General features: G+C 48.8%; 1 protein-coding gene across 3 annotated transcripts in view; it reads right to left on the reverse strand.

Annotated features, from left to right (window-relative positions):
* RASSF5 (Ras association domain family member 5) overlaps nucleotides 1-19,803 on the reverse strand; it is a 78,849-nt gene that overhangs the window by 3,048 nt on the left and 55,998 nt on the right. For 2 of the 3 annotated variants that reach the window (XM_025359088.1, XM_025359108.1), the window contains 3 exons: nucleotides 3,173-3,283; nucleotides 1,549-1,846; nucleotides 912-1,027 (listed from right to left, as the gene is read on the reverse strand). In XM_025359088.1, coding sequence (XP_025214873.1) covers nucleotides 912-1,027; nucleotides 1,549-1,846; nucleotides 3,173-3,283 — 525 coding nt within the window. The remainder of the gene's footprint in view (nucleotides 1-911; nucleotides 1,028-1,548; nucleotides 1,847-3,172; nucleotides 3,284-19,803) is intronic. The other variant, XM_025359098.1, reaches the window with a different exon arrangement.

Genomic DNA, 19,803 nt, shown 5'->3' on the forward strand with positions numbered 1-19,803 from the left:
CTTTGAGCACAAGAGAGTGCTAAGGTTTATCTGGTTTGGTCCTCACTGTGGATAAGTGAGAAACCTGGGTCCACACAGGGAAGGTGGTATAATCACAATCACACAGCTTATTGCAGCAGAACTGGAGCTGGAACCCAGGTCTCCACACTCCAAAGCACCTGAGCTTTACACAGGGCCAGCAGCATTCAGATACAGTCCGTGGAATACTTTTTCCAAACATATTCTGCACAGATGCCAATAAAGAAAGCAGATGGGAGCAGAGCGGCCCTTGTTGAAATGGGGAGAAGGGACAGAGTCCTAGCTGCCGTAATCCCTAAATCTCCACAGTGACTCCCAAGACTGCTCCTTAAAACTCTAGGCCTCCACTGAACACAGTGTGACAAACACTGAGACTTTCCCCTGTTGGTCATTCTCAGGCCATGGGTGGCACCGGCCTTCTTTTACCCCAGTTTAAGCCACAAGACTGCACACTGGTTAGCTCCCCTTGGGGATGGAGGTCAGTATTCAAGAAAAGGGAGGACAAATGGCTCAAAAACGTCTATACCCAGTGGAGCCCAGAGATGGAGCTCCGTAGGCCTCAGGCCATTTTGAAGCAAAAACAGCCTGTGCCTGAGCACAGGGAGTTTCTTGGTCTCCCTCCTCCCTAAGTTTTCAGAAATAAAGCACATGAAATCCTTTCTTTCCACAGGCCTTGCCACACACAGGCCCTAACATGCTACCCCAGGGTGCTCAGAGTCCTGGCTGAAACACTGACCCCCAGGGCCATCACCCACCCCTGCTCAATCTCTCAACAGTCATCTTCCTGCCCCTGCTGCGTGGCTCCCACCTATGTGGGGTAGTTAGGACAATGCCCACCTGCACCCACCCAGGGTGCCCTAAGGGCTGGGTTTGCACAAGGGGTCCAGACCTACCTCCACCTCTCCAGTTTCATTCTCCTTTAGCACAAAGCTGAGGACTTCCGTGTCAGGCCCAGCAAGCAGGCGCAGGTAGAGGGGGCGGTCAGCAATGGAGAGTTTCTGGAAGAGCACTGCAAACCAAGAGAGGGGGCTGGGAGCTCATCCCAGAAAAGAAGGGCGGGGCCCAGGCTTTGGGGAAAGGATTGGAAACGTAGAGGTGGGTTACATACAAACGGAAGTAGACACAGGGGCCTTTTAATGAAATGAACATGACAGTCATGAACAGGGCAATAACCTTTTATGTTGGGTGTCTGCTCAGAGTTTAAAGCATGATTCCATTCACATCATCTCCTGAAAGATTAGGAATGGTGGGGCAGATCCCTCCCATTGCACAGATCAGGAAATGGGAGCCTAGGGTGCGGTTTTCCTGAAGTCACCTGCAGAGTCAGGGACACAGTGACCTGCCCTGTCAAGCTCGCTGCTCTTTCCTCCCTGCCCGGATTCCACAGTTCTGAACACCACATGGGCAGCTGGACCCCTGGTGCTCAGGAGAAGCCCACAGCTCCCACCCAAGGCCGGCAGGAGTTTTAGTGGGTGGGCTTGGACACAGGTAGGAAGGGAACGGTCTGGTTGGGTGCACTCTTTCTCCTACCTTGTCCGTCCTTGTGTATCCGCTTAAAAAGTGCAAACTTCTGGGGATTGTCCACAACCATGAACTTCTTGAGCAGCCCCTGGATGACCTCACTGACGGTGGTGGTGCTGCTGATGTGCAGCTGCTTGATGGCATCTAGGGGCAGGTAGAAGGATGTCCGCTTGTCCGTGGTGGCTGCCAGGTTCACCTCCTTGATGGCATCATAGATGGACTGGGGCCGGATCCCAGCAGGCACCGTCACAGGCCGCCGGAGTTTCAGATGCACTTTGATGAAACCCGTGTAGGTGCCGTCTTCACTCTGCCAGTGGGGGCATGTCATAAGGGGTCAGGGCCGTCCATCTTGCATGATCATATCTGCCACTCGGGACCATTGCCCCAGCACCACCCGCCTGTCTCCTTGAGTTCTTTCCTGCCTCTGCTGACCTGGGAGAGCTGGAGGAAGGAGCAGAGATCCCTTTCCCCATAGTGGGCTGGGAGAAGACCCTCAGGATCCAGCTACCAGAGAGGACCTGTAGGACTGCAGTGGCTTTCCCTCCCAGGAGGCTCAGGTCAGCTCCCCCAAACCTCCTGCAGCCAGTTGCCTTTGGTGAGTCCCCATTGTAAGAGGCGGGTGTGGGGTAGCCACTCTAGTTTGTACCCCTGAACCAGGCAGGAAGCAGGAAGGCTCTATAATGAGGGCCTTGGGGAACGAGCACACTAGATTTCCTCCTGCATCTCTTTACTAAGAAACAGCCTTTAAGACTTAATCTCAGGTCCATTTGTGACTGGATTTTCTGGTGCTCCATCTGGCTGAACCCCGAAGAGCCAGTTGATGCCAACCACCAGCAGGGGGCAGTGTTTTCCTACCTTCTCCCCTCCCTATTGAAGACAGCCTCTCCCAACCGGGTGCTAAGTTGGGTGCCCTCCTCTGTCTGAGAGAGTATTTCCCTCTCTCACAGTCAAAGGGGTAGGAAGGGGAGCAGCTAAGTCCCATTGTCCTGGATCCCTGGTCTCCGTCTCTAGTGTGGGATGTATACAGTCGGCCTGTGGTCTCCCTCCCTAGACTGGGATGTATACAGCAGCCTGTGGCCTCCCTCCCAGGTGTGGGATGTATACAGCTGGCCTGTGGTCTCTGTCTCTAATGTGGAATGTATACAGTCGGCCTGTGATCCCCTCCCTAGACTGGGATGTATACAGCAGCCTGTGTTGTCTCCCTAGACTGGGATGTATACAGTTGGCCTGTGATCCCCTCCCAGGAGTGGGATGTATACAGCTGGCCTGTGGTCTCCCTCCCTAGACTGGGATGTATACAGTTGGCCTGTATACAATACCGGCCCTTGGTCATTTGTATCATTTAATCACTTAGTTTACACTGAAGCTCAGAGAAGTTAAAAGAGCTTCCCAAAGTCACAAGCAAAAAATGAAAGGGTCAGATCTATTTCCCTAAAGCACATGGAGGCCATTGAGGGCTCTGGCTATCAGCCTTCCAGACCCCTGAGGCCTCTGGAGGCCGGAGGAAAGGAAGGGACCTGCCAGGGAGTAGCCACAGAATTTAGTAGCCACAGAATTTAGAGCGAGGGCTGAGGTGCCAAACCCAAAGCGGGTGGTGGAGCAGGGACCAGGTTGAGGGCAGGTGGGCACTTACCAGCTTCATGCCCAGGCAGTTCTTCTCTCGCGTGTTGTAGCTGTCAATCTTCTGCTTGATCTCCTGCAGTGTGGGTGGGCGCTGTGTCTCCTCCACAGGTTTACAGACATTCTGGGAGAGACACAGAAGTGGAAGTGGATGAGTAGTAGTTCTCAGGGTGAGAAAGGGAACAACCACGCCCTCCCCAAAGCCTCTGTACCCAAGAAGTGAGCACCAGCCATGCGGAGTGGAACTAACTGCACGGACTCAGAGTGAGACAATGAGAGGTCAAATCACAGCTCTGCCAGTGTCTAGCCAGCCCTCCTGGGGAAGTAACTCAGATTTCTCTAAGCCTCAGTCTCCTCCTCTGTGAAATGGGAACAATACCTACTGCACAGGCTTGTCTTGAGATAAGTGTGAAAGTGTCTGGCACTCAGGCATTGACTATGAATCTGGTGAACGAGCAGAGCCACATTTGCTTACGGAGGGCTGCTATGGAAAAGATGCTTCTTTGATGCTATGGGAGATGCAAAGAAATACAAGCCATGGTCTGTCTCCTCAAGGAAGTAACAACACAGCTGGAGGGACAGGCATCTACCCGTGGTGCCAGTATATACTGCTGATCGGAAAGACAAGAATTCTCTTAGATCCCAAGGAGCAAGAACATATGGAGACCAGCTCAGGCCCCACATCACTTGCCACAGTGCTTTTCACATAGCAAGAAGTAAATATTTGTCAAATGAATGAGTGAACCGGCAGGGATGAAGGGCTGTAGCTGTCTACCATAACAGAGGAGATAAACCGCTACTGGGCACAGGGACACCTAGAATTTACTTAGCGAGACCTCTTCTGTGCCAAGTACTTGGCATACATTCTCTCATTTGATTCTCACAAACCAGAAATCTGCAGGATAGTTTATTATCCCATCTTACAGGTGAGACTATTGAGACTAAGAGAAGTTTAGCAACTTGCCTCACACCCTACAGTCAGTATATACAGAACGAAACAGAAATTCCAAGTCTGTCCCGTTGTGTTCCTCCTGCGAGACCATGTGTTCGTTCTTCTCATATGTTCCCAGATGCCCTCCTCCGCCCACTCCCTGGGAAGGATAAGTGAAGAATGAAATTGAGGAGATTGAGGTCAGTGGCCCTCACCTTGTAAAGAGAATACAGGGGTGAATTCTGGTGTTGAAGCCACTGTCTGTCAGTCAGTTCTCTGGATCTCTCTCAAGTTCACTGTTACCCACCTCCCAATTTTATCTTCACACTGTCCCTGAATGGCTGGGAGTGCAGGAACTGGTTGGTCAGAACCCACCCAGAATTTGCCTGATGTTAGAAGTGTAGCAGACTTGGGGTGGATCAGGAATCTCCTTTGGCAAATGAGGAAACTGAGGCCCAGAGAGGGATGACTCTGACACCATCTGACACTGTCCTGTGGGTGTCTGGGTTTGGCTGGGGAATTTCACAGCTGCCGCGACATCACACCACCACCCCGTGGAGCACAACGGGGCACCCGTGACTGAGCTTTGCCCTACCTTCCTCCCTTCAGCAAGCCATGTGGGAGGCACGCCATCCTGAACAACCTGCCATCACTTCCTTCTCCCACTTTCCAATCCCACAGAACCAATACAATGTCAGGCTCTGGCTGCCAAGAGGAGCTGGCATGGCTCCAGCCTCTCACCTCTAACCCCTCAGTGCAGCTGACTTACTTCCTTCCTTCCTTCCTTCCTTCCTTCCTTCCTTCCTTCCTTCCTTCCTTCCTTCCTCCCTCCCCTCCCCTCCCCTCCCCTTTTCTTTGCTTTATTTTTATTTGCTTTCTTTTCTTTTCTTTTCTTTTCTTTTCTTTTCTTTTCTTTTCTTTTCTTTTCTTTTCTTTTCTCTTCTCTTCTTTTCTCTTCTTTTCGAGATGGAGTCTCTCTCTGTCACCCAGGCGGGAATGCAGTGGCACGATCTTGGCTCACTGCAACCTCTGCCTCCCCGGTTCGATTCTCCTGCCTCAGCCTCCCAAGTAGCTGGGATTATAGGTGCATGCCACCATGCCCAGCTAATTTTTGTATTTTTAGTAGAGACGGGGTTTCACTATATTGGCCAGGCTGGTGTCGAACTCCTGACCTCAAGTGATCCACCTGCCTTGCCCTCCCAAAGTGCTGGCATTACAGGTGTGAGCCACCGCACCCAGCTTCTGACATCCTCTTTCCATCATGGCATCGTTCCCTGGCCTGTCTGCTCCTGCTGTACTCTCCCCAAGGGGTCCTGACCTATTAATAACAGCCTGTGCTGGGTACTTTCACATACCTTCTCTCACATACTACATAGGTCATTCTTATTTCACGGATTACAAAACTGAGGCTCAGTTTAAGAAACATGCCTGTGGTTCACTGCTAGTAAGAGGCTAAGTAGGAACTGGAATCAAATCCATCTAAGGACCATGTTCTTCTCAATTCACATGTAGCCACCATGGGATGGCATCTTTTGCTGAAGGGGCCGGCCTGCCACGCCCATAATGATCACTGAAACTCCATGCTGCAGGGCTGGGATGAGCAGCTATTAAACCAAAGCCTGTAAGTTCCCTGATCTGTGAAATGTTCATCTAAGATGAGTCTAAGCAGAAGGTCAGGCCCCAGAGGCACCATGTCACCTGTGAAGGTGGGAAAGAAGGACTTCTAACTCGAGTTGAGATGCAGCCACCAGGATGCAGGGCCCAGCCTTCTCCCGCGTGCCTTCCCAGGTCTCTGGAACTGAACAGTGATGCTGTTGCACACCACCCAAGGGCAAGCAGCCCTGGCCATCTTCACTTGCCAGAGGTGAGTAGCAAGTAGTGTGAGCCTCACAGACTCTCTTCATTCACTGTCAGTCCATTAACCCGAGACTCTCACAATGAAACCTCTCATTCCTCATCCCTTCCTTTGGGTAGCTCCCAGAGCTCCCTACCCTCAGCCTTTGCCAGCTGAGCACATGTCTATGGGACCAGATGTGCCTGACCCTGGCCCTACTCCTATCTCGCCTTCCCTTTGGGAGCTTCCAATTGGAAAGATCCCGTTGTCTGGTTACCATTATACACTCACTCTCTCTCTGATGCATGTAGGCTGTTGCTCCTCAGGAGGTAATAGCTTTCTCATACTTGTCTATAAAAAATAATTAAGTGATGGAAAGAAAATTGTAGAAGCTCCGGAAAGATCTCCTCTCATAGTTTCCAACCAAGCTAGAGCCATTTCCCTGTAAGAAAAGGCAGCTGTGCTGTGGCTTTCAAAGGCTTGATTTTCAATACAGTGAGAAGCAAAGCTGTCTTAGTCTAGGGTTTCTTCTTCCTGTTCCCCTTTTCTTCAGCAGATAGACCCATCTATCTCTCCCTTTCCCACCACAAACGCGGGGAAGTGACGAAAGTGGCCACAGGCACCTCTGCCTTCCAGAGCTGACGCAAAAGACGGCAGCCCAGACCTCACCATTCTGAGGCCTGGCCCTCTGGCTGGTGATGGGGAGCTCTGTCTGGGAGTGCCAGGAGCCCCGTGTGTAGCCAGCACTACGAATGTCACAGCCATGGAATGTCAGCACCCAGGTCTGGGATGGCTGCTGCCCACAAAAACATCTGGCAGACAAGATGTGACCCAAGGACCAAATGAATCACCTCCTGAAGTAGGTCAGCCAGCCACAGCCACAAGGGCTCATGGATCCTTTTTCCACCCAAAAAAGGATGGCGTATCATCTAGACCAGTCGTTCTTAAATTTGTCTGCACAGTGCGATCATCTGGGGGATCTTTAGAAACTTAGCTGCCTGGGCTTTATCCCTGGAGATTCTGATTTAATTGGTCTGGGATGCAGTCTGGGCATCATCAGAATTTAAAAAATCTCCCAGTTGATTTTAATTCGCAGCAACATTTGAAAACTGAAATAGACAGACCCCTCACAACAATTCCAGATCTCAAGGGTATTCATCCAGCTGCAGAATTAACACTTGGTGCCAAGAAACACACAAACACCCCAAAGGTTTACCTAACAGGCACTATCTGCCATGTGAGCGAGATCGATACTATAGCAATCGTCAGAGGATGAGACAAAGACTCTGATTTCTATTCACCTGCCAGATTCTTAAGCCTTCAAAGTGAAGGATCTGTCCACGGGTACAAAGCGAGAAACCAAGCAGACAGTTTTGTCTCTTGGGGTGGCCCAAGACAGAGACAGAATAGGGAACTCTGTTATGATTTAACAAATATAGACATTGGCATGTGAGGTGTCTCTCCTGGGGGGCTCACACATCTCGGTGCATCTGGCATGGAATTCATCTGCTCCGATTAAGCCGCTGGCATTGGTGGCAGATGGCTGAGCTGTTCCCAATGCACTTGGCATGTCCAGGGCACTGGTGAAAAATAGGTTTGTGCTCACTTGTCCTACGCTGTGGAAAAGGGTGATGTCCTCTTTTAGCTCTGGAGGTGATTGGGGAACAGCCAAGTAAAGAGGCTGGGTGCTAGGGGTTCAGAGCACCCCCCCCGCCCACCTCTCTGAGTGATTCTCTAATGCTTCCATTTAAATATTCTTAACAAAATAAGGAGGACCATACCCCTGTCGTCTGGGGTCTAACTCAGAGCAGCATTTCCCTAAGCTGTTTTTCTTTATTTTATCACTAAAGCAACAGCACCAAAACCCTACTTCTGCATTCTAATCAATGACATAAGTAATCTTAATTTTGGTGAGTGGGAGTGACCTAATGAGAGGCTCTGAGTGAGTCACATGACTTCTGGTATTCCCAGGTGGGCACGGGGCACCCAGGAATGCTGCAGCAATGAGAGGGGGTTCCCCAGGATGAGGGTGGGCTGAGGAGGACGTGTGTCCCACCCGCGGTGCTGCAGCTATTATATACATTCGTGCCTACTTTTTCTTAACCAAAATCACAAACCTCATTTTTGTTAAAAATTTCACTCTCCCTCTTTTTAAATTTGTCAGTCTTTCCTGCTCCTGGCCCACGATTTGAATCATCTCACGCCTGTCTGCCCATCAGAAGTCGCTTCATTTGTCAAGCCTTTCCTGATCACTCCAGCCCTGAATGATGATGACGATGATGATGATGATGATGACTCACTACAGCTAATATGTACCATGCACTGTTCTACTCACTTAGCATGTATTAGCTCATTTCTTCATCAAAGCAAATGTATCACAAAAAAATACTATTATGATGCTCATTTTACCATCAAGGAAAGTGAGCCACAGTGAGGTTAAAGCTAACCTACGTCTAAAGGCAACACTGTACTATTTGGCACTTAAGTGTGCATCTACTTACACACACACACACTTACTTTTTTTTTTTTGGGATGTCTCGCTCTGTCACCCAGGCGAGAGTGCACTGGTGCAATCACAGCTCACTGCAGCCTTGACCTCCTAGGCTCAAGCGATCCTCCTGCCTCAGCCTCCCATGTAGCTGGGACTACAAGCATGCGCCACACTGCTGGCTAATTTTTTTATTTTTTGTAGAAATGAGGTGCCTTGCTATGTTGCCCAGGCTGGTCTCAAACTCCTGGCCTCAAGCAATACTCTCACTTCAGCCTCACAAAGTGGCAGGATTATAGGCGTGAGCCACTGCGCCTGGCTACTTACATTAACCTCCAAGTAGACTCATCCGTCTCAGGTCTTCTTTCCAACTAGACTAAAGCTCTTTAATGACTTACATCATACTTCAATTTGTTCTCTGTGCCTGGTGGCTCTGAGCATGAGGCAAATAGGAAATGCTTGCTCAAGAACCTTCCATGATCCACTATTGCCTACAGTGGACAAAAAAAGGTCTTAATTTCTCTTAGGAATTACAGTGCAGTGAGCCTTGGATTTCCATTTAGACTGAGTTCTGTGAGAGAAGCACCCACGCCTGTCTTGCCCTCTATGGCGTCCCAGATCCCAGTACCAGCTTGACCCATAGTAGAGGTTCAGTACCTGCAGGATGAACACAAGTGTGTGTTTGGCTTCTAACTCCCATGACTAACGACGTGATCTTGAGAAAGTCAGATAATCTCTAAGCCTCAGTTTCTCCATCTATAAATTTGGGATAAAAATCCCTTATTGTCTCACAGGATTTATATGAAGGTAAAAATCAAATGAGATAATGGGTACAAAAGTGTTTTGAAAATCACCAGACCTATCCAAAGGCATGTATGGTGACTATCATCCCAGGAAAACAAAGCTCTACCCCTCTGAGCCAATTTCAGTTTTCATTTTCCTTGAGTCCTTCTTCTGACTGGCCACAAGCCCATAGAGTTTTTTCATTCCTTTCTCTGCACCAGTGGTTGGCAAACTTTTTCTGTAAAGGGCCAGGCAGTAAATACATTAGGTTTTGCAGGCCATGCAGTCTGTTGCCACTATTCAACTCTACTATTGTAGCACAAAAGTGGCTGCTGGATGAGTGACTGGGTTCCAGTAAAACTTTATTTACTGGGCATGGTGGCTCACACCTATAATCCCAGCACTTTGAGAGGCCAAGGTGGGATGATTGCTTGAGCCCAGGAGTTCGAGACCAATCTGGGCAACATAGTGAGACCTTGTCTCTACAAAAAAATGCAAAAATTAGCTGGGTGTGGTGAAGTGCACCTGTGCACCTGTAGTCCCAGCTACTCAGGAGGCTGAGGTGAGAGAATGACCTGAGCCCCTACTAGGAGTTCAAGGCTGCAGTGAGCCATGATTGTGCCACTGCACTCCAGCCTGGGTGACAGAGCAAGACCCTGTCTCAAAGACAAAACCAACTTTATTTATGGAACCTGGCCATGGGCAGCAGTTGGCTCTACACTGTTGTTTGTGCAGAGTCCCCTGCCTAGAATACTATTAGCCCTAGTTTTGTCTTCTCTGTGTAGTTTCCCAATGCAGTTTCTCCAGTCTATAGCCATCTCTCCATCCTCTCTCTTAATATACCAGATCCCTGGCATTTTGATTCCCACATGGAGAAAGGTAATCACAGTTTTGTCGTGGTCTCTTTCTTTCTCCTGAATCATACTTCCTATGTTTCCTGTGTATTTCCTCATACCACCAGTTAATGGGCCTTTGTAACTTCACTCTCATTTCATGGACACTTTTCACAAGTAGACAAAGGCTTGGGCACTTCCGTGGATTTTGCTTACTTTCCTCCATTCTGCCATGAGGAGGCAACAAAGCTGGCTGGGGTAGGAATGCAGGTAGACGGCTAGGCTCACTCCCTGGTTCTGTGACTCACTCCCAAACACCAGCCCCATGGCCTCAAAGCCTCAGATTCCCATTGCAGCAAAAGTACAAATTACCACCGTCACAGATCTCTGCAGCTGCTGGCTAATGTTAAATCCATACTGCAAGAGCCTATAGAGGTGATTTCAGAGCCTGTATGGCTACAGTTGGCATCTAATTATATGCTGCCTTTTATTGTTTAATAAATAAAATTATTGTTTAATGATTGTTTCACATGTTAATCCCATCTCCCCATTGAGATGCTCTCTGGAGGGAGACAGATATTAGTTTGGTGCCTAAGCTTTTTGGCACCCCGCTTGGCTGAAACCTGGGCCGAACTTTAAGTAGGTGTCAGATAAATACCTGTTGATTGGGTGGCAAGGGAGGGCAAGACAGCCTGGGGAGTCTCAGGCCAGAGCCCACCCCAGACCCTTAGGTCCAGAAGCACCTCACACTCAGCTGCACCCTGAGGGTCTGATGCCAAGAACACACATGAGGCTTTGGACTTTGGCTTTAGCCCTATGGCTCAGCCCTTGGCAGCTGGCTGATGAGAACAAATGCAAGACCATCAAATGACCTGTGACCTCTGGGGAGTTACTTCCCCTCTCAGGGCCTCAGTTTCCTTATCTGTGAAATCATGAAGTGATACTGGAGAAGCTCTAAGGGCCCCTTCGCAGGACTAAGATTTTACACATAAGATAGGGTGTGTTTTTTTTTTCATCATTGCTTCCTCTTCTATTTCAGAGAATTGGGTGTGGAGAGGGGGGCCTCTTGGAGGCTAGCTAGCATGGCTGAATGGCAGCAGGAATAATTAATCTAAAGAAGCACGAAGAACATTTCTAACCGTCACGACTTTACTTTTTCACTGCTCACCACTTTTCTCTATTGTCAGCAAGACTCTATCTTAGCCAAGCCCAAGCCAGTCTACGCATTCTTAACACACAACTCAAGAAAACAAAACAAAAAATACCCCGGAAGCCATTCACCATGAGCCTTTGCCACATTTCCTCTTTCTCAGTTCTTAGCAAATCTGTTAGCAGCAATTATTTTGCCCTTGGAAGGAAGCCATCTCCAGGCTTAAGTCAGGGAGGAAAGCCTTAGGCCCCTCCTACAGGAAAATGTCCATCTTCAGCTGCCTTCCAGACCCCAAACACCTGGTGCTTCTGTTGGGCCTGCCCTAGATGGGAACCTCTGCAGGCAAGGGGCAGACACCCATCTATCTGGGCTGGATTTGGAATACCCTGCTCAATGTCCAAACCACATTCAAAGGTGAGGTCAGAAGTTCAAGACCAGCCTGGGCAACATAATGAAACCCTGCCTCTTCTAATAAATAAATAAATAAATAAATAAATAAATAAATAAATAAGCAGGGCATGGTGGAAAGCGCCTATAATCCCAGCTACTCGGGAGGCTGAGGCAGGAGAATCGCTTGAACCTGGGAGGCAGAGGTTGCAGTGAGCCAAGATCGCGCCACTGCACCCCAGCCTGGGTGACAGAGCGAGACTCTATCTCAAAAAAAAAGTCATTGGTCCCTCTGTGATGGTGTCAACCAAATGAGAAAGAGGAATCCCTATGGGGCCTCACTGCAGGGCCCCCTCCCAGGTCTTCCAAGGCCTGTGTTCTGAAATGGACTCCACAGACCTACTCACAGCAGTGAAGGGGTTGATTTCCACAAGTCCCTCTATGGCACTGTCCGTTGTCCCAAAAATAAAAGGGTTGGGAACTCCTGAACTGTGTTCTCTAAGAGGTTATTTGCAGCAGAGCAGGGAAGGGGCTTTAGCATGGAGCTTCTGCTCCATGTGGAATTTGAGCAGCTCTGGTAGGATGTATTAACAGAGCAGAGGGAAAAAAGAGGTGGGGGGTGGAGGTTGAGAATGGAAAGAGACTCATGTCCCCAAAGACAAAAACGTAGAGCAGATGGTCAATGTCAACAGTCTGCCAGTAGTAACTGAATGAACTGCCTATGGGTGAGGATCGTGAAAGGCACCTTGGGAGATGACGCAGATGGGGTTTGACCCTGTCCTTGGGAGTCTGCAGGTGACCTGAGAAGGGAAGACAGAGGTGCATGTGCTGTGGCACACCAGAGCAAGTACAGTGCGATCTGGGACAAAAAGCCTCAGGCAGCCCTGATCAGGCCACTCCAGCAGACTCCCCCCATTGCCAGCATGCCCCAGAGCCTGGGCACAGGGTCCCCTGCTCTTTGAGGTGATCATCTCAGTCTCTGCACAGCTCAGCTAGAGTGGGTCAGCAGCTCAGCTAGAGTGGGTCACACCAGGGAACAGTAGCTCCCTTACAGGGACCTAGGTTCAAGGCCAGCAGGGCCTCATTATAATGTTAAAAATCGCCAGTAGCCAGGCACTGCCCTGAGGGGTTCAAGGTCCTGATCTCATTTAATCCCTTAAATAACAAGAAAGATGCTGTTACTCTTCACCATTAAGCCGTGCTGCCTTGCATGCTGGGCCACAAGTGGCCTGTGCTGGCCATGCCCTTGGTCTTCTGTAAACTTGATCAAGTCCACCTCACTAAGACTCAGATTTCTATTTTGTTTTTTTAAGAGATGGGGCTCTCACTATATTGCCCAGGCTGGTCTCAAACTCCTGGCCTCAAGTGATCCTCCTGCTTTGACCTCCCAAAGTGCTGGAATTACAGGCGTGAGCCACTGTGCTTGGCTACTCATATTAACCTCCAAGTAGACCATCCATCTCGGGTCTTCTTCCCAACTAGACTAAAGCTCTTTGATGACTTACATCCACTGCTACTTCTTCTCTATGCCTGGTGGCTCTGAGCATGAGGCAAATAGGAAATACTTGCTCAAGAACCTTCAATGGTTCTTGAGGTCTTAATTTCTCCTAGGAATTACAGTGCAGTGAGCCTTGGATTTCCATTTAGACTGAGTTCTGTGAGAGAAACACCCATGCCTGTCTTGCCCTCTATGGCGTCCCAGATCCCAGTGCTAGCTTGACATATAGCAGAGGTTCAGTAAATACCTGCAGGATGAACACGAGTGTGTGTTTGGCTTCTGACTCCTATTACTAGCTACATGATCTTGAGAAAGTCAGAAAATCTCTATGCCTCAGTTTCTTCATCTATAAATTTGGGATAAAAATCTTTTATTGCCTCACAGGATTGATGTGAAGGTAAAAATCAAGCAATCCTCCCACCTTGGCTTCCAAAAGTGCTGGGATTACAGGCATGAGCCACCACACCTAGCCTGATTTCTTTGTGAAATGCAGTTTATACATTTGTTGTGAAGATGAAATGAGATCTCAGGCCTGAATGTGCTTAGCACAATGTAAGGACACAGTAAGCACTCCATAAATGTTAGGTAGCATGTCATCATCCAAATCATCATCATCACCATCATCATCATCATTATCATCATTATCTTCAGTAGTCATTTGTCCAAATTTGTCCATTATCATCTTCAGTAGTCATTTGACCAAAGCTTGGTCAGTGGGGACCCAATATGGGACCTTGATCCCTGACAGACCCTTCAGCCAAGGCCACATTATGACTTTCATGGGTCCTAAGAACTTTTGTCTTTGAGGCCAAGGGCCCCTTCCTCCATTAAAAAAAAAAACCCACTGAAAATTTTATTCTATGATTGCATTGGTATAAAGACAAATACATCAATATCCTATATTAAAACTTTCCTCAACCTAAATGTTCATTTTTTTCTCACGATTTTAAAGAAATTAAAACATTTTTGTGCACCTCTAAAGTCATGTGCGCCTCTGGCACTCTGCCTGCTGTGCCTCATGGAGAAGTTGACCATGCTTTCCAGCTGTTCAGTCCCAGGTAGGGCGACTGTCCCAGTGTGTTGGGGCTGAGAGTTTTCTTGGGATGCAGGGCTTTCAATGCTAAAACCAGGACAGTCCTGGGCAACTAGTGCATTTGGTTACCCTAGCCCCAGGTCTAGACAGACTCCCTTCCTCCCTGCTGCATCCCAGGGGCACCATGTGCTCTTCTGTCCTCTGTAAAGTTGTGCCCATGTACTCGATTCTGGAGGTTTTTCTGATATCCACAGCCACTCCAAGGCCAGGCTGTGGCCTAGGACACAACTGTGTGGGCTGTCTTGGAAGAAGCTCCCTCAAGGCAGGGTCTTTGGCTTGTTCACGGAGGCGGCTCCCAGAACAGTGTCAGGCACACAATAGGGGTTCATTAAACATTTGCTTCATGTATTGAAGAAAATACAAAGAAGCAGTAACACGCATGCACCCCAAACCCCAAAATAAATGTAATTAAAAGGTTCCAGAATTTTGTAAAGGTCTTGTAGTATTTCTGGTCCATGGACCCATTTACTTCTGTGACTATTGAACACCAGATGAGAATTCTGCCCTCTGCCTCTGAGAATAGATGACCCAAATCCTTTCCATTTCTGTTCTCCCCTGCTCCAGATCTTCATGAAGCCCCCTTTTCAGCTCAGATGTCTAAAGTTTGAACCAGACAGAATAGGACAACACTCAATCTTCTGAGATGGCCACAGGAATTTTCCCTTGGGACATCTTCTTATGCCCTCAAGAGTTTCTAGAAAGTCTTTCTTTGGGTGTTTTCCTCCTTGGATTTCCGGCTAGGTCCCTGTCCACTCGCCCAGCCTCACCTAGGTCAGCCTCCTTTCAATCTCCCTGAGCCCTTCATCTAACCATTCAGCCTGAGAAGTCCTTCTCTACATCTGACAGAACTGGCCTCCTGCTCCTGGAACTGACAGTGTCTTTTGGGATACCCACTGTTATCTAGAATTAGTGGATTTTCCAACAACATCAGCATATGCCCAATTATTCCAGCATTGCTTGGACACTGTACGTTAGTGTTAGTGGTACAAGCCTGTGTCCCTCATTAGACTATGAGCACACCACAGTCAGTGACTGTACCTTTTCCATCTTTGTATTCCCAGACCACCCTGAACCAGAGTACTGCAGAGTGAATTAAGGATGGACGGTGGGTAGGTCAGTGAGTGGGTCCCAATACCCTATCCCAGGCCAACTCTCTCCTAAGCTCTCTCAGTTCTTTCAGGCCAAGTTAGAGAGTATTCCTTTGCAAATGATATATGTCATAAGGGCTTGATATGCAGAATATATAAATAACTATCACAATACAACAACAACAACAACAAAAAAAAACCTCATTAAAAAATAGACAATGGATGTGAACAGACATTTCTCCAAAGAAGATCTATACATGATCCACAAGCACATGAAAAAAATGTTCAATATCACTAATCATTAGGGAAACGCAAACCAAAACCACAGTGAGATACCATTTCATACATATCAGGATGCTTGTTAATAAAAACAATAAACAACAAAATAACAAGCATTGGCATGGATGTGGGGAAACTGCAGCCCTGTGCATTGCTGGTGGGATTGTAAAATAATGCAGTCACTGTGGAAAATGGTACGGTGATCCTCAAAAATTAAACAGAATTACCATGTGAGCCAGCAATTACACCTCTGGGTGTACACCCAGAAGATGTGAGAGCAAGGACTCAAATATCAGAAAACCAGTATTTGAACACCCAGGTTCGCAGCGGCATGATTCACAATAGCCAAAAAGGTGGAAGCACCCCAAGTATCCACTGATGATGAAACCCAAGTATCCATTGATGGATGAATAAACAAAAAATGTGTTGTATCCGTACAATGGAATCGCATTCAGCCTTGAAAGGGAAGGAAGTTCTGACACATGCTATCACATGGATGAACCTTGAAAACATTAAGCTAAGTGAAATAAGCCCTCCAAGACCAGTCTCTTTTCCTAGGACTAGGCCACTCTCCTGGGGTGCAAAATGAACACGAAAAATGACCTGGACAGCCCAGATCAGCTCAAAGGAGCTGCTGCAGGCGTAGCGGGCATGCCTGCTCAAAACCTCTCAGGAGACAGCCCAGAAAAGTCAAGGGTACAGAAGCCTGTGCTCAGAGATCAGGAAGGGGCCTCAAGATGAACTGGTCCACCTACCCATATTCTAGAGCAAACTGAGTCATGAGGAGTGAAAAAGATAAAAATATGTGACCCTAAAATATATTACTTTGACATAATTTGAGATGGCTGCCACAGGGCCGGCAGACTGAGGTGGCCCTGCAAAGCTGTCTTTTGTGGGAGATATGCAAAGCTGTCTTTTGTGGGAGATATTTGCATCTGTAGAGAATCTCCTTTAATGCAGCCAAACCTTCTTCCCTTGTCCAGATCTAGGAGAGATTAATGGAGTCTGACATCTTTAAAGATCTGAAAGAAACATTTACCATGTCTTCTCTCTGAGGGTTGCTACCTGTGAGGTTTCATCTACATAACAAGACCACCTTGGCTAGCCAAGCCTCCTCTTCTTCCCCTCCCAAAACCTGTGTTGCCACTAAAACCTGATTTACCAAGCATAACCTATTTGGGGCCATGCTCTGAGCCCACAGTCTTTCTGAAACCTCAGGATGTGTATGAGCTTTTGTACCCCACTGGGGGTTGGATCTTCATTCTGAAGGCTCCCGCAAATACACATTAAATAAATTTGTGTGCCTTTTTGCTTGCTCATCAATTTGCCTCATGCCAGTGATTTTCAGCAAACCTTCAGAGGGCCAAGGGGAAGCTCTGCCTTGGCCCCTACAGGAGGTTCAGGTAGTGGGGACTTCCCAGCCTTCTCCAGATGTTCTCCCACTACCCTGTCATGGCAAGGTCAAGGTGAAGTCAAAATCTGGCTTTCCAGCCTCATATGCATCTAGAGAGATGGATGTGGCACACTCTTGGTGCTCCAGAGCTTGGAGCTACGTACTGACTCACGGTCGGAGCTATCCATCTCCACCTCCAGATCGCATCCTTGCCCTCACATAGTGGACTTCCCTGCACAGTAATGCTTTAAACAAAGGGTTCCTCAGTTTTATGTAAGTTCCAGATGCTCTGAGAACCACAGAGTGAAACTCAGTAGAATCTCTAGTTCTTGAGAGGAGTGGCTTTAGGAGTCCAGTTTATAGGTTCTGCCTGCAGGCTGCACAGGGTCTGGGTGACTATGGGAGCTTTCTCTACCTCCATGTGCCGGTTCCAGCTCCAGCTGGAGCTCCCTGGAGGACAGTGCATTCAGCCCCATAAATGATTCAGATCATTCAGAGGTGGTGTGTGGGAGCCGAGTGGTCTCCGGAGGTGAGTCAGTACCCAGCACCCTGCATACCCACACTGCCCATGCTTGCTAGGAGGGGAGGGGCAGCTTGAGACTTGCGCCAGCAGCCAGGACACCAGCCTGCGCTGCCCACTGGGGAAGTGCAGCCCTTCCTGGCTTCCCTCCGCCTGCAGCTTTGAGGGCTGGGCGCCTCTTCACCAGCCCACACGAGTCCTCACATGCTGCCTGCCCTGTTAACCCCACCCCAGCCTGGCAGTCTCGACACCCAGGTGCTCAGGGATTAATATGAGATACTGAAATGTGTCCACGTAGTTATTAACTAGCTCCAAGTCTTTTAATGTTTGTATCCCCTCACTGTGCCACAAAGGCCCAGGGGCAGGGACATTTGATCTCCTCCTCAGTCCCCTAAATGGCCTGGCAAAGGGTCCTATCTTCGGTGACTCCAAGATGGTACTGCTGTCATGAGGCTGCATTTGTGGGCATGCTTTGGCCTTGCCACTGGGCTTCAACTACTTGGAGAATTCTGGAAAGAGCTACAGCTTAGTGGTTAGGAGCTCTGGCATTAGACTATTTGGGTCCAACTTCTGGATCTGCCACTTACTATTATGTGACCCTGGGCACATTATTTGACCCCTTCCCATGCTTCAGTTTCCTCTTAAGTGGCAACAGTAATGTACCTACCTAGTATAGTAGTTGTGAGGATTAAATTGAGTGTTTACCTGTAAAGCACCTAGGACAGTACCCGACACATATCAAGGCCCAGTCACCAGTCATTACTATTGCACATTCCAGCCATTTCCCAGCAGCCCCTTGTGCCCGCCCTTGTCTGTGAACACAGCCTTACACTTCCACCCACCCTAGTCATGAGCCCTACCTCCAGCAACTGTGTTTCTCAAAATGGCCTTTATTATCCCCAACCCCAGAGTTCGCCATGAGTTCTCACAATCAGATGTTTATCACTTACTTTCCGCTGGCAGGGCAGGTCTTCCCGTCTTACAGACGGAGAAAGTGAAGCCTAGAGTGGTGGTTCCCTGAGGTCACACAGAGCGAAGGCTGGGCCTGGGTTCTCAGGCCCAGGGACAGGCTCCCTTGAGGTACAGGGCCCCAGCACAGCCTGCTCCTGCCCGCTCCATCCACTGACTGTGGGTGCCCAGACCAATGGCACTGCCAAACCAGGATCTTTCGCCCACTCAACATTAAATTGGGAGAGTAAAATAAACAAAAGATTTCCTGGTTTCTTCCTCCCCAACCTGCCATTCCCCAAGGCTGAAAGACAGGCAGAGGGAATGTGTCAGAGCAGGCTCCCCTACCTCCTCCCATGGGCCCCTCTGCCCAACCCCCTCGGAGGCCCCACTTGAGGAAGACCCACGCCGACTCTCCTGCCAACAGGTGCCAGGGCTTGGTTGCTTAGTGACCCACCCTGCCTACCCCCATCCTCCAGGGCCAACAGCTGAACAATCACAGCTGGGGTGGAGGGGGCTGCTCTAGGTATGAAAAGTTGTTCTTGCATTTTCTGCTCACTCAGTGGGATTTTTCATTTCTTGGTATCTGGAAAAATCCATTTATTCCACATCCAGAATTTTAGCAAGCTTCCCTTTAAAATAGTCCTGAGATCAACTTTCACAAACCTTGCCCTAAAGTACTTGCTCATGTTCCCTGGGAAAGAAGCTCCAAACCCACTCCTCCTCTGTCAAACCCACATTAAGCACCTACCATGTGCCAGGGGACACAGTGATGAACAAGCTGTGGTCCCTGGTCCAGAAAATTATAGCCTATTGAAAGGAGAGATAGGAGAGAAAGAGAGGCCAGGTGTTTGGGGAGCACAGAGAAGGGGGCATCCAAGTTACAACTGGAAATGCTCTCTAACACCCCGGATTCACCAGCTGCCACATTCTCCTCCTGAACCCACGCCTTCCCAGCCAAGTGTGAGCATTGGCATTATAGGTGCCAAGTGCCTCTTCACTGTGCTCCAGCCAATGGAGGAGACAGGTGGAACTTCAGTTCTGGGGCGAGAAGACCTGCCTCTTGCTCCCCATGCAAAGCGAGCGCCCTGCAGACCAAGTTCCTGCATGTCATCCACAGCAAAGTCAGGGGAACAGTTGACCACCACTCACCACATCAGAGAGAGCCTAGAGATGAGGAGGATAGTGAGGGGTTCATGAATTGGAGGCTGATAAGATGATCATGATAATAAAGTACAGTAATCCAGATTTCCCAGGACTAGAACAGGAAAAAAATGGCCTGAATTTCAGCATTCAGGAAATTGACTGAATGAGAAAGACAGCTTCCTATGGCAGGACATCAGAGCTTGAGAGGGGTGACTGGAGCTTATTTGGAGCCTTTCAAAGCTGGACTCTCCCTCAGCTGTGTGTGTGGTGGGA

The sequence above is a fragment of the Theropithecus gelada genome, chromosome 1, assembly GCF_003255815.1.
Source record: "Theropithecus gelada isolate Dixy chromosome 1, Tgel_1.0, whole genome shotgun sequence".
In the NCBI taxonomy this organism is placed as follows: domain Eukaryota; kingdom Metazoa; phylum Chordata; class Mammalia; order Primates; family Cercopithecidae; genus Theropithecus; species Theropithecus gelada.